The sequence below is a fragment of the Macrobrachium nipponense genome, chromosome 30, assembly GCF_015104395.2.
Source record: "Macrobrachium nipponense isolate FS-2020 chromosome 30, ASM1510439v2, whole genome shotgun sequence".
Classification (NCBI taxonomy): Eukaryota; Metazoa; Arthropoda; class Malacostraca; order Decapoda; family Palaemonidae; genus Macrobrachium; species Macrobrachium nipponense.
Window position 1 is genome coordinate 34,648,175 of NC_087218.1, and position 15,969 is coordinate 34,664,143.

Consider the following 15,969-nt stretch of genomic DNA (forward strand, 5'->3'; position numbering starts at 1 on the left):
ACAGATATGAAAATACCAGAGTGTGTACCCTGTTGGGGTTGATGGTTGACGACTTGCAACGTTTGGAATCTTGGTTTGTTCTTTGAAGGACAAACTTTTCGTTGGCCCTGACACTGGCCTTTTGATTTTACGGGTGTAATGTGGATATCGATTTCTATCTCTTATTTGTCTGTTTATTGTTATTTTATACACCATTATTCACAGCTTCTGCTATCCACTGCATTCTTCTTTGTTTGTCTTTTTCATCATTGCTGGACATTCGGTTCTTTAAGAATACTTTTGATTTTCTGATTATGATGGCATATCAATTTTTATCTCTTATTTCTATATTTATAGTTTTTCTTTCTTCACTGTTGGGCATTCATTCTTTTAAGATAACAGCCTTTCTGCTTTCGCAAGGAATGCAGTCATAGTTAATAATCATCAAGAAATCAGTAATGTCTCCATTTCATTCTTTATTTTGCGTTTTCATCACTGGGCATTATATGCTTAAAGAATAGTCTTTATGCTCTCCCTAAGAATGCTCTTCAAAATTAAAATAGCATGTGGATCTGAAGCCTTTTCGATTCTATATCTATTATTTTGTAGTATTTTGTTGAAAATTTTGAATTTTTTCTTTTCAGAAAAAGATCCTTATGTATCCTTGTTAAATTTTTTTACTAATGACAAAAATCGTTTATGATAATAAAAAATTAAACTATTAGTTCAAAACAAACATATTTGTTTGAACGAAACGTACCACAGTTAACTTGTTATATGCTAATCATACAGTATCCAATCTAACAGTCAAACATGTTTTTTTTGTACGAAACGAAACACGTCGGGTATTTCAGGCTGATCCTGAAATCACGAATTTCACATTTTAATCTTATCGTTTTGAATTTATTCTGCGGGAACTCAGACACGTGCGCGTTAGAATCAGTCTCAGATTCAGAGTGAATTGGCGTATAGATAGATGTATGAGCCCCGTCATCCTGAGTCGGTTAAGAGAATTCAAGAAATAAAGAAAGAAACTGTTAATTTTCCAATTCGCGGTCTCGGACTTCGATGTTTCTCTCATTTCCGAAGTGTGCTGTCTTGTAATTAAACCGAAATTCTTTTGGACGTTGGAACAGTTGACCCTGACATCTAAAGTGAATCTGTGTAAGTGAATACACCCGTAGGCTCAATGTCTTTGGGAGAAGAGAATATCATCAATTTAAGAATCGTCCTCTTTATTTTTTGATATTTAAAAAAGCCTGATTGACATTTAAGTGTATTTATTTTTAATAATCGTTTAGAACTTACTCCTGGACATACGACTTTCAAAAGCCCTTTTTCTTCTTTAAGATAGCTTCTTCATGAACGCATTCCCGAAACCAGTTCGTTTTCATACAAGCACCCTTAGACTTAGTGTCATCCAAGAGAAAAGTTGTCTGATTGAACGCACTCTTAGACTCATTGCGTCTTGAAAGATAAATCTCTATTTTATGGCGTTTTCACAGGCGTTTCTTTTGTCTCTTCATTAGAGCTTTCAAAATCAGTTTCTTTAAGATATCCTCTAAATGAACGCACTCCCGAAACGTGTGGTCTTTATGAACGCATCCTTAGGCCCTGTGAGAACAGTGACCACACCAGTGGACTCATCTCCTTTTGAAAAAATATATATATCTGTTTAGTGGCGGACCTTCCAGCATCCAATGCATGTTTTAATCGGGTTTCATTTATTTCTTCCTCAGAGCGAGACTGGGAGGGCGGCATCGACAACGAAGGCCTCGATATCAGCCAGTTGGAGAGTTACATCAACAACGATGACACCACCGACGCCACTCTGTAAGTAGGAGAGAGAGATTGTGCTGATGGAGTTTGAAAACTGCCTCGCTCAAATCTTATCTCCGGGAGAATTATAGACGTCGACACCGCTCATTCTTCTTTCACCATTAACATTACTTAGATTTGAATAAGGAGAGAGAGAGAGAGAGAGAGAGAGAGAGAGAGAGAGAGAGAGAGAGAGAGAGAGAGAGAGAGATTGAATGTGTTTATCTCTCCTTATCAAATAAAGTTAGTAGATTTATTGATTTTGAATAGATGTCAGGTGAAATCGTGAAATTGATATTATTGTGATCTATAGTAGCCAGTGTAATGCATATTTTATTTTTATTGCCCTGGCATAATTTTAATTTTATGTTTGTGATGGCTAAAATGAACATATAAACAGGCACGCACTATATATATATATATATATATATATATATATATATATATATATATATATATATATATATATATATATATATATATATATTATTCAGTTTCTTCAGTAACTTGTAAATTTATCAGATTTTAATAAATGTTTTATCACTTTCTTAAAATTCGGTTGCTTTTATTTTGTACTGATAATTTTACGACTGAAAAGATGTTAAATGATTATTTGCTCTTATTGTCTCCGTCTCTTCTGATGGTATTCGTCTCTATTATTTTTTCTTATTGTCTCCCTCTCTTCTGATGGTATTCGTCTCTCTCATCTATGTCTGAGGAAACCTCTGTTATCTCCTGTCTTCATCTCCATTCTGAGGAATCATCTTCCATCTATTGTCTGAGAAAACATCTTTCATCTCCTTTCTGAGGAATCATCTTCATCTCCTTATGAGGGATAATTTTCATGTCCCTTCTGAGGAATCATCTTCATCTCCCTTCTCAGGAATCATTTTCATCTCATTTCTGATGAATCCTCATCCATCTCTTGCCTGAGGAATCTTTTTCACATCACTTCTGAGGAATCATCTTCCATCTGTTGTCTGAGGAAACATCTTTCATCTTCCTTGTGAGGAATCATCTTCCTCTCCATTCTGAGGAATCACCATCATCTCTATTTTTAGGAATCTTTTTCATCTTCTCTGAGGAATCATCTTCACTGCCCTTTGGAGGAATCTTCTTAATTTTTCTTCTGAGGATTCATCCTCATCATTCTTTAGAGGAATCATCTTCATTGCCCTTCTAAAGAATCATCCCCTTCTTCCTTTTGAGGAATCATCTTTATTGCCCTTCTGAGGAATTATCTTCTTTTCCTTCTGAGGAATCATCCTCATCTTCCTTCAGATGAATCATCTTCATTTCCCTTCTGAGGGATCATCCTTATCTTCCTTCTGAGGAATCATTTTCATCTTCTTCTGAGGAATCATAATTTTTTTTTGAGGAATAATCTCCATCTCCCTTTAGAGGAATCGTCTACATCTTCCTTCTGAGGAATCCTCTTTCATTTTCTTTCCGAGGAATCATTTTTCATCTCCCTTCTGAGGAAACATCTTTCATTTCATTTCTGAGGAATCATCTTTCATCTCCCTTTTGAGGAATCATCACCATCTTTTTTCTGAAGAATCATCTTCATCTCCCTTCAGAGGTATCTTCTCTGTCTCCCTTCTGAGTAATCATCTATCTTCTTTCCAAGGAATCATTTTTCATCTCCCTTCTGAGGAAATATCTTTCATGTCCCTTCTTACGAAACATCATTAATTTTCCTTCTGACGAATCATCTTTCATTTCCCGTCTGAGGAATCATCTTCTTCTCCCTTTTGAGGAATTATCTTCATATTCCTTCTTAGGTATTATCTTTTGTCTCCCAACTGAAGAATCATCTGTCATCTCCCTTCTTAAGAATAATCTTTCATTTCCCTCTTGAGGAATCATCCTTATCTTCCTTCTGATGAATCATCTCTAGTTTCCCCTCTGACAAAATATCTTTCATCTCCTTTCTGAGGAAACATCTCTCATTTCCCTTCTGAATAATCACCTTTTATTTCCCTTCTGAGGAAACATCTTCAACTCCCTTCCAAGGAATCATCTTCCATCTCCTGTCTGAGGAATCATCTTCTCCCTTCTGAGGAATTATCTTTCATCTCCCTTTTGAAGAATCATCCTCATATCCCTTTTTAGGAATCATTTTCATCTCCCATCTGGGTAATCATCTTCATCTCCACTCTGAGGAATTATCTTCATCTCATCTGAGGAATTATCTTTCATCTCCCTTCTGAGGAATCATCCTCATCTTCCTTCTGAGGAACTATCTTTCATCTCTCTTTAGAGAACATCTTGCATCTCCCGTCTGAGGAATCATCTCTTATTATCTTCTTAGGAATCGTCTTATCTCCCTTCTGAGGAATAATCTTTCATTTCCCTTTTGAGGCTTCATCTTTCATCTCCTTTTTGCAGAATCATCCTCATCTTCCTTCCGAGGAATCATCTTTCATCTCCCTTCTGAGGAATCATCTTTCACTTCCCTTCTGAAGATTCATCTTCATCTTCCTTCTGAGGAATCATCATCGTATACCTTCTGAGGAGTCATCTTTCTTCTTCCTTCTAAGGAATCATTTTGATCTCTCTTCTGATGAGGAATTATCTTCATTTGCCCTCTGAGGAAGTAAATAATCTCTCCTTCAGATACTTTGGTGACCTGCAGGGCGTCGGGGATATCAAGGCCCTTGGCAATGCCACCCCTAGGGACTCGCCATCGCGCCATCTTCACCACCACAATCACCATCATCACCAGAGTCTTCACCAACAGTGAGTGTGACCGTAGTTACTGTTGTTTTGGATTAGATTTGTTTTAAAGCACATGTATCCGTAGTCATTTTGTTTTAAGGCTTACATGGCCGAAGTTATTTGGCTTTGAGACTTAATGGCTGTAGTCAGGTGGTTCAAAGGCTTACATAGGAATAGCTATTTGGTTTTAATGCTTACATGGTCGTAGTCAGTTGGTTTTAAGGCATACATGGCCATAGTCTGTTGAGTTTTAAATCCTACATGACTGTAGTCCTCTTGGTTTTAAGGCTTACATTACCACTGGTTTGCATGTCCCTAAGTATTGATTGATGGGGTTAAAAGTTCAAATCTTCTTTAAATGATAATCTTGTCAGTCTTTCCCCATACCTCTACAATTGCCATTGCTGCCTTTTTTCTAATTTTTTTCATTTTATAAGTACTTAAGGGATAATGGCATTTGTAATCTTATCTGTAAGATTACAAATGCTTTATTTAAAGGTGGTAGTATTTGGATTTTGTTTGGTTTTGAAGAGTAGAATAGAAAATAACTCATTTCAACAAAGGAATTTGGTGGTGGAAAGACAAAGATACACACTTGGTAGTTACTATCCATACACAGTATCTTCCATTCAGAAACTTCCAAAATCAGCATCATATTCTTCATCTTGTCTTTCCTCTGTGTGACTCTTAGCAGTGATACCAGTAGCCACCACCACCAGCAGCAGCAGCAGCAGCCTTACCTGACCTCTGGTGACCTGCCTTCATCCGGATGCTCCTCTTCTTCCTCCTCATCCTCCTCCACCTCATCTTCCTCCTCTTCCTCCAGCATGACCTGTTACCAGCATGGCATTACAAATACGTTGCACAAGCACCCGAGGTTTGGAGATGTAGCCGCCTTACATGGTGATGGGAATGGTATAGGTGGCATTGGTAGTGGTGGTGGAGGTGGAGGGGGTGGAGGAGGTGAGGCCATCCCCATTGGCTACAGAAATCCTTACCAGATATGCAACGCCTACAGTGCTTATGGGTGGGTTGGACTCTTGGGCTCTGCTTTAGTTAGTTAATTGAGAGTAACCTGATCTCCAGTAATCACTCTTCTGTTGTAGTCTGTCACTGAAGGTTCACTAATTCACTTCTTTCAGTATCGCTGTAAACTTCTTGCATGATTATTTCACCTCTTTATTTTTCTCAAGACAGTGTCAATTATTTCATTTCTGTTTACAATGCCTTAAGGATGTTTTGAACAATCTCATCTAGTGCATTTGTTAGGCTGATAATACTCTGATTTTGTTGTACTTCTTGCATTATGTCTTAATTTTTTATTTCTCAATGTATCCATTTAAATAACAACTTCATTTTGGATTACAGTAGATCTTAGAATTGCAAATGGTATTTGTGGTGCCTTGCCTGGTATTGTAGTCTTATCTTGATTTGCTGTTTGGAATGAAATCAAACAGCGATTTAATTTCATGTGAGGCTATCTAAATTTTTGACCTGATTTCATCAACAGACATCATCTCCCAGACAGCCCCCCAGACTCAGGGTCAGAGCCCCCCTACTCCCCACCAGATCATCCCAATCTCTCACCACGTAAGTACAGAATCTTATTTTGCTATAGTTATCCCAGAGCTCACCTGCTTTAACAGAGTAAACAAATCAATTAAGTGCCCAGATAGAGCTCACCTTCCTTAACAGAGTAAACAAATCATCAAGTGCCCAGATAGAGCTCACCTTCCTTAACAGAGTAAACAAACCAGTAAAGTGCCCAGTTAGAGCTCACCTGCCTTAACAGAGTAAACAAATAAAAAAAGTGTCCAGTCAAAGCTTACCTGCCTTAACAGAGTAAACAAATCAACAAAGTGCCTAGTTAGAGCTCACCTGCCTTAACAGAGTAAACAAATCAATAAAATGCCCAGTCAGAGCTCACTTGTTCTGTCTTACCATCGTAAATTGCCCAGTCAGAGCTCACCTGCTCTGCCTCAACATAGTAAAGTGCCCAGTCAGAGTAGACAAACCAATAAAGTGCTCAGTGCATTCATTCTAACAAGGTATTCTTTCCGCTTTTGGAGAACAGATCAGAAGACCCAAAACATCACCGAACTCTACCCAAATTCTGGCGGGGGAGGGTCCTCAGCGGCCATGGTGATCTTCCCGTACCCTGTCATGCAGACTCAGCAACAGCAACAACAGCAAATCCAGCAACAGCAACAGCAACAGCAACAGCAGCAGCAGCAGCAGCAGCAGCAGCAGCACCCATCTCACACCCAAAGGCACGGGACTATGCCCAGCCACAACCCCAACAACATGGCATACCAGCAGCAACAAGCAGTCGTCCTCGGAGGTGGTAACATGATGGGCTCCACTGGAATGGCTCCCAACTCCTCAGCAGCCACTTATGGAGCAAATGGGAATCAAATTCCAAATATGGCTCCCTTAGTGCCCTCCGCTGCCACTACCACAACTACTACTACCTCAGCCGTGGGAGGGGCAGGGGGTGGGGCCAGTACAGGTTGCTCGATACCTGTTGGGAAGAAGAGGAAGATTAATGACTCAAGTGGGTTGTCCAGCACCGTCTACATCAAGGAGGAACCGGGTGAGTAGACTTAATTCTGTTTTCTATTGCAAAATTTAGACTGAATATTTGACTGTATAAGGTAACGAAGAGGTACATCGGGTCACAGTGCATTATCATGTTGACAGTATTCAAGGTGTTTTACTTTAGATGCAAGGTGGCTTTTGTGAATGAAACAGGAATACAAAGCTGTAAAGCAGATGAGGTACGCATTCTCCCTTCTTAAAACTTAAAAAAATCTGCAGGTTTTCACTGACCCTGGCAGAAATGTGATTGGTAATAAAAGATTATAGACACACAATATATATATTATATATATATGCGTGTGTGTGTGTGTGTTTTGTGTATGTATATGTATACGATTCATATGTCTTTACCGTCTCATAAAAGTAAACAAAAAGACAATTATATGTGCAACAACTTGTCTAAGCATATTATGGATGTACATTCAGTATTTTTCCATATATATATATACATAATATATTATATATATATATATATATATATATATATATATATATATATATATATATATATATAGATTATATATATACATATATTTATACATATATATATATATGTGTGTGTGGTGTGTGTGTGTGTGTATGTATGTATGTATAACTGAATCAAGAAAGTTTGGAACGTGATAAATGCATAAATAAGGTATAAACCATGAAGGAAAGTGAAACACTGGAGTAGCTACAAGATCTTTCGACTCAACGTCCTTTATTTAGGAGACTGACTGACATACCGAGAAACTGAGAGGACAAGACCTAGAATTTTACACACCTGGGGAATTAGTAACCTTCCCAAACACACTTAAATATGGGTACAATTTAAGAAGTTTACAAAAAGATTAAGTCTAACTGCTCAGACACAGGAACAAGACAATTAAAGGATAATGCAGGGCGGCAACTGACCCCATTCAATGAAACTTTTTGGTAAACAAAAATTTATACACAAAACGAAAACCAATTAAACATACGTATATAAAGAAAATATCTATGAGGCAACTAATTTGTATTTAAGTCTGTGATTGTATCTTTGAGGTCATTCTTAAACATGTTACAAATACAAGGGTCTAAATGAAACAGGCCACGACCAATATTAAAATTACAATGGGAAGTAAGTTGTAAAATGGCAGATTCTAAAAGGTTTCGTGATAAGACATCTTTTGATCTTGCAATTACTGAGCTACCATGCCAATTATACCATTATATATATATATATATATATATATATATATATATATATATATATATATATATACACACACACATATATATGTATATACACAGTAAGCCCCCTGTATTCATGGACTCCGGACCCGCGGGCTCATGTATTCGCAAATTTCTCTCTGGAACATATACCCCCATGTTCGCAGGAAATTCGCCTATTAACTGTATTTTTTCTATGAGAAATATCCACAAATTCCTGTTGTTTTTCAATTTCATCATAAAATGCACTTTTGTGATAAAATTATTAAAAAAAAAACAGGTATAAACATTTTTAGTGGGTTTTTCTTGAGTTTTAACTAACAAAATAGGCAGCAGTTTTAAGCGTTTTTATAGGGGATGGGTTTCAGCTATTTGCAGATTCTAGCTATTTGTGGGGGGCTGGGGCAGGGTGGGGGCATCTGGTACACTGTATAGAGAGAGCGAGTGACAGAGCCAGAGACAGAGAGAGCGCGGAACTTACACATTTCAAAGAGAGAACTAATAACAAACCTCTCTCCACAGATCAAAGTGTTGGGCATCAGATCCAACCAAACTCTTCAACAACGACCTACTGCGAGGAAGATGAATACACCATGGACTCCAACAATGGCCCCTACATGGACAGTTCGTACCAGTGCATCAAGTTCCACAACTTCCAGCAACAGACATGGAGTGTCATTTGTGATGCTGGACTCAAGGAACTGTAAGTGGGTCATGCTTTTATTTTTTGGGAATTGAGTTTTTGTTGTCAGTTCCCATTGGACTTCGGGAGTTTGGCACATAAGGTTGGAACAAATAGACTCATGTTAGATTAGGTTGGGGCAAATGGACTATGTTAGGTTAGATTTGTGCAAATGCTTCTTTTTCCACGAACAGGTTTGGGAGTTGATGACTGGATTTTATTTCAAATAAATATTCACTGACGAAAATCAGAATTTAGGACAATGTGATATGTTTTAAATTAAAAAGATTGTTTCCTTTGATGGGTGTAATCCAATACTTCACATCCACTTTGTTCAGTCATCGGGACACGTCAACAACTGTATTGTTAGCAGACCTAAATTGTCAAATCACAGTCATGGAAAATTGTTGTACATTTGATAACATAGAAATCTGTTTGTTCATCGAGTCGGTTTACTGACGTTACACAACATAGAAATCTGGTTTTTCATCGAGTTCTCGGTTTACTGACGTCACAGATTACGCAGCTGGGTTGTCATTTGTTAATTTGGGTAGGGGAGAGGGGGGCTGGGTTGGAAGGGAGGGAATGGGATGATTTTCTTGTGTATAATTAAACCTCATGTAATTCCATGTATTTTGGATATCATGTAAATATCTCTTTGTAATGCCCACACTTTGTGGAAGTAGGGTGCACAAACAGCACTGCCCCCTTACTTAGTAGGAGAATTGGCAGGAACAAGTTTTGACAGCTTTTAGATCCAGAAAATGAAACATTGCTTGAGACTAATGAATTTCTCATCGTCTCTTTACTCCTTCAGGAATTTGCAGACTTTCCGGGTGGATGCTGACAAAGGCTTCAACTTCTCCAATCCAGATGATGCTTTCGTGTGCCAGAAGAAGAATCACTTCCAGGTCACGGTTCATTTCCAGGTCGGTTGAGGTTTTAAATTCCAGAATCTGCTCTGGATTTCAGGCAGAAATTAGAATAAGTCACTCCAGACCTCCTGCATGTTATTTCATATTCCGATCATGATTTCAGATTCTGATTGCTGTTTCAGAGTGTGATCTGGTTTCTGACAAAAATAACATGTAATTCATCAGATTCCAATTTCTGACGGAAATTATGATAGTCTTCCCAGACTTATTTCAGATACTGACTCCGATTTCTGACATAAATAATAAGTTATCCCAGATTCTGACAAAGACTAAGATAAGTCATTCCAGATTCTGACTCAAGCTGTTCCAGATTCTGAGTCTGATTTCTGACAAAATAAAATTTATGTTATTCCAGATTCTGATGCCTATGTCTAATGGAAATACATATCTGTTATTTATTCTTGTAAGAGATAACTGTGCGTGCCCAAGAGCCGCCCATTTAGAATATTTCTTCTTTCATGAATGAATTTGCCATCGTAGTTGTTTCATCAACTCTTCTTCTCCCCAGACGACATCGGAGCCTACATTCGTGAAGACTCCCGACGGCCTGCAGAAGATCGACTGCTTCTACGTCCACTTCTTCGGGGTGAAGACCGAGTCCCCTTCCCAGATGATCCGGGTGGAACAGAGTCAGAGTGACAGAACCAAGAAGGCCTTCCATCCTGTGCCGTAAGTCTGACAGTTTCGTCTTTCCTTGTTCTGCTGATGACGGGGTTCATCTCTCGTGTGTTGTCTTATTTTTTATGGGGCGATGCTTTGAGCTTTTGCATCACCCAGTTTCTGTGCTCTTACAGGGAGAGTGATGATATTAAAGCAAAGTCCAACTAACTTTGCAGCTATGCCCCGCCTACTGATTACGTCACGACCATTCCTTGAAGCTGATTACTTGGAAGTAGTTTCGAAAAGCTGGTTAATCTGTGGTTCTTTTCATCTTCATTTATTTTGCAATGGTTGTTTTGCCAAACTAAAATACGTTGTGCTGATTATATTATCAAAAGGAAGCGTTACATTATCCCCTGAAATAAAATCATGATACACGTCTCCATAAAAATTGTAAAAAAACAGGAGAATATGATCCAAGATCTTCATAATGTTACATAACTTTATATATCTTGTATCGGAGATCTCAGTTGCATACTTCACAACTCCAGGAACTCAATTCTGTAGTGCCGAAAGGAGTCAATTCCGTACTAGTAATAATTTAAACTGTTAACTAGTGTGACGTCATTCTCCCTTCGAGGTCTAGCCTCACAAGCGTGCAGTGGGTGGGGCTTAGGTGCAAAGTTAGGTGGACTCTGCTATAGGGGTAAACCTCTTGTTCAGCATCTCTTAATTCATAGAGAACTCTTGATGTTTGTGTACCTGTCTCTTGCAATAGCTATAGTAGAATGATTACCTGAGATAGTGTAGAATGTTATTTGAAAATCAGTGGTCATATCTTTTCAAAACTTCTTGGATTTTAAGACTAATTGGGTGACAAATACGTAATTCGTTCCGGTGGAGTATAAAATATTCGTCATTTTGATATACAATGTGAGAATATGTAGAATAATATAGAAAATCACTGGGCATCTCATTTTAAAACTTTATGGATTCTTAGACTAATTGGATAACACCTACTTAATTCCTTCCAGTGGAGTATATATAAAGTATAATTTGATATATATATATATATATATATATATATATATTATATGAGAAGAGAGAGAGAGAGAGAGAGAGAGAGGCCAATTCTGGATGTCTTATATGTGGGTGACAGACACAGACTCATATGCATACATACATACATATATATATATATATATGTATAGTATATATATATATATATATATATATATATATTATATATATATATATATATATATATATATATACATACATATATATATATATATATATATATATATATATATAATATATATATTTACATATATATATACATATGTATATAAATATATGTATATATATATATATATATATACATATATATCATAATATATATATATATATATATATATATATATATATATATATATATATATATATATATATTATATATATATATATATATACAGCTCTGTCACCCACATATAAGACATCCAGAACGGGTAAGGCACACACACACACACACACACACACACACACAACACTCCTTACTCTTAAGAACCTCCCCTTTACTTTTTAACAGTCTATAGGTGTCTTCTATCCGGCAGGGTCGAGCTGAAACCAGAGCAGATGGGCAAGATCACCGTGGGGCGCCTCCACTTCTCTGAAACCACCAGCAACAACATGAGGAAAAAGGGCAAACCGAATCCGGACCAGCGCTACTTCTACCTGGTGGTGGCTCTGAAGGCCCACAGTGGGGACAGTGCTTACACGGTGGCCGCTCAGGCGTCGGAGAAGATCATCGTTAGGGTACGTGTGTTTTGACGTTTGTCTACAGGCCTATCTAGGCAAAGGCACACCTGGGTTAGAGAAGAAAAGGCCAAAATTTTGCTTGCAGAGCGATGTGTGGTTGGCTGACGTTTGTCTTTAGGGGTAGCTGGACTGGGAGAGGAGGCCAAAATTTTGTCAATAGAGCGGTGTTCTGAAGTTTGTCTATAGGCCTATCTAGGCCAGGGCACAACTGGGTTAGAGAGAATGAAACCTATCTTAGTATACTGATGTGTGTGTGTGGTGTATTCTGACTTTTTTTTCTATATGTCTATGTAGGACAAGGTACAACTGGGTAGGGAGAGAGGGCCAAAACTTTGTATACTTTGTGAGTAGAAAGGTGTGTGTTTGTGTGTGTGCTATTTTCTATAGGCCTATCTGGGCCAGGGCACAACAGAGTAAGGAGAGAAGGCCAAGATTTTGCTAGTAGATAGGAGAGAAAGGGTATTTGTGAGCGAGGTTAGATGTGTTGCAAATAATTTTTATTTTATTTTAATTCTTTTGTTGTTGCCAAAGTAAGCAAGTCCGTAAACATATATAAAAAAGCAACCAACTCGTTCGGTAATTAGAAATAATTGATAAAAGGAATACAAGGATATGAATAAAGAGAAAGCGCTTGAAAGTAAATAAGCACAGATGGGGAAATCTTAATCGAGAAAAAAAAAATGAGAAAATAGGAGACAGCGAAAATTACAGAAGACAAATAAGTGAGTAGCAAAAGAACGCCTGATTTTAGAAATGAAAGGTCTACAGAAGTAACTTTGGTGGGATAAAGCTTTACCATGATGTAGCATTAAAACAAGAAATGCTCAATACAAAGATAAATTTAAAATTAGTTAAAAATAATGTCAGAGATGAACAACACAAAAAGGAATAAGATGATTGACACGTAGTAAATTTGGGAACGCCTGTGACTTGTCCTCAAGACCAGTTTAATGAAATGAGGCACAAGTGCAATAGGCCTAACAGTGAGGAATAGTCCTACCCAGAAACCTATTATATCCTTTTACAGAATTTTATGTTAAGCAGAAGTTTCTGTAGCCTCTTATGTTTGCGGTTATTATTATTATTACTGGTGAAGAACAGTGGTGTAAATATTAGAAATATATACACAAAGAACTTTCGAGAACCTGCTCGATTGATAAGGAGAATCGAGCAGGTTCCCGAAAGTTCTCTTATGTGTATTTATATTTCTGTTATATATTTACATTCGCACCTTTGTGGATTTCTTCATTTTAGTGACTCACGATATTATGTATGAGATTTTTGTGAATTATTATTATTATTATTATTATTATTATTATTATTATTATTATTATTATTATTATTATTATTCGGCTGAATTCTGGATAGTTACGATGTTCACTTACTGACTTTTCTGTTATAATTACGTTCAAGTCTCCATAATGGGGGCAGCGCCATCAGTGTGCACAGTAGGCATTAGTAAAGGGAACATAAAATCGCAAGCAAATTGAATGGTAAACTGAAAACAATATAATAACTTATAATATCCTTGATAAATTAACTTAAAGAAAACTATGAAATAAGAAACATTAATTTTTAATGTCAGTGATAAATTGATCTCGAAATGAAAAAAAAAGAAACTATAAATTTTGAGCTATAGATGATCATATTTTCCATTTCAGTTACTTCGAGTTAAAGAAAACTGTAAATTACGAGATATATGTGGTCATATCTTCCATTTCAGGCCTCCAACCCAGGGCAATTCGAGAGCGATGTTGAATACACCTTCCAAAGGGGTACCTACCCAGAGTCAATTTACCACATGGGCAGGGTTGGGGTCAACACCGACCGACCTGACGAAGCCTTGGTCATCAACGGCAATCTCAAGGTCACCGGGCAGTTCCTCCAGCCTTCGGACAAACGGGCCAAGAAGGATGTTGCTGAGGTGCCGTTGCAGCGTTTTCATGTTTCCGAGTCTTGAAATATTTGTTTATATTTGGCCTTCTTCTTCTTCTTCTTCTTCTTCTTCTTCTTCTTCTTCTTCTTAATATTTGCATTTGATTTGGCTACTTCTTCTTCTGCTTCTTCTTCTTCTTCTTCTTCTTAACTTAATATTTGCATATGATTTGGTCTCTTCTTCTTCTTCTTCTTCTTCTTCTTAATATTTGCATATGATTTGGTCCGTCTTCCTCTACTTCATCATATTTGTTTATAATTTAGACCCCCTCTTATTCTTCCTCTTCTTCTTAATAATTGTATATGATATGGCCCCTTTTTCATCTTCTTCTTCTTATTTGTATGAGTTGGTCCCTTCTTCTTCTTCTTCTTCTTCTTCTTCTTCTCTTCTTCTTCTTCTTCTTCTTCTTCTTCCTCTGCGCGTTGCTTCAGGTTGCCCTTTCTGCCCCTAGCTACACCCACACCTTGTAAAAGCCTTTTACTTTACCTCCATTCCCATTTCCTTTCTTCGATCTTGCCATCCAACCACTCCAAACCCCTCTTTTGACCGTCTAAAGTGCAGAGTGACTGAAAGTGCATACCCCGTATTTGGCATTGTATCTAAATTGTCAGTCACACGAAATCAGTCAGTCATTAATTTCATCTTTTCTTCATTTTTTTGCAGTTAAAAGTGAAAACTGGTCACCTTTGGCTAATGATTATTGTTCTGGTTTCAGGTCGACACCAGAGAACAGTTGAAGAACGTGTCCAATCTTCGCGTCGTGACCTATGCTTACAAGGACGAGTTTGCTGAAACCGCTGGCATAAGACCCGACGAAGTCTTTGACACTGGAGTCATCGCGCAGGAGGTGGGTAGGGCTGCTCTCTCTCTCTCTCTCTCTCTCTCTCTCTCTCTCTCTCTCTCTCTCTCTTGACGCTGTGGCTCTCCTAAGCCCTGAATAGTCTTGTGTCTTCCACTGTCATCATTACTGACAGAAACTAGGGATTGTTCAAATGAACTCAGGTGTCATTTGACATTTTTTCTTTTGTGTCTTAGAAAAAAAATAGTAAGAATAAAATTTTTAAAAATGCCAATCAGTAAACTTAGTTTAAAAACAACTACAAAGACTTGTTCAGTATTCAGTACGGCAGAATTAGTCAGTCCGCAACTGATACTAAAATGTAAAAACTTGAAAAAACCCACCGTAGTTTGCCATGATTTCCATGATTTACGAGCCATGATTTCCATGATTTCCCAGCGTGTGTGCTGGGCATAATACTTAATTTTCTTACACACGAAGATACACTTTTCAGTTGTATTCCACATAGGAAAATGAAAGATATAAGTGGTTAGAATGTGCCCAAAAGTTTCGTCCTACAATAGACCTATTCTTGGAGCGTATAATATGGAAGACTGTGTGAAGATGTGTGTGAAATCAGTGCACAGTGGTAAATTCATATGTATTCATTTTTTTCATTAACTCTAAGTTTAGTTTACCCGTGGGAGTGAGAAAAGAATATTTGTGTCAAAAATCAAAGGGAGACATTTTTAATGGTGGGTGTTCACAAGAGCTCCCATTCTGTGATGATTATCCAAATTGTGATAATGGTTTTTCACTACAAGTCTATTATTAGTATTATTATTATTATTATATTATTATTATTATTATTATTATTACTGAAATAGTCTTCCTGAGGATGTGTGCAATGGAA

General features: G+C 37.4%; 1 protein-coding gene across 1 annotated transcript in view; it reads left to right on the forward strand.

Moving 5' to 3' along the window:
- Window positions 1–15,969, forward strand: part of LOC135202424 (myelin regulatory factor-like) — a gene marked incomplete in the record, with an annotated part of 155,594 nt that overhangs the window by 127,856 nt on the left and 11,769 nt on the right. The window contains 11 exon segments of the mRNA XM_064231818.1: window positions 1,719–1,812; window positions 4,417–4,539; window positions 5,210–5,545; window positions 6,029–6,108; window positions 6,593–7,111; window positions 8,830–9,010; window positions 9,807–9,918; window positions 10,433–10,593; window positions 12,138–12,339; window positions 14,066–14,266; window positions 14,994–15,125. Of these exon segments, the coding sequence (XP_064087888.1) occupies window positions 1,719–1,812; window positions 4,417–4,539; window positions 5,210–5,545; window positions 6,029–6,108; window positions 6,593–7,111; window positions 8,830–9,010; window positions 9,807–9,918; window positions 10,433–10,593; window positions 12,138–12,339; window positions 14,066–14,266; window positions 14,994–15,125 (2,141 nt within the window).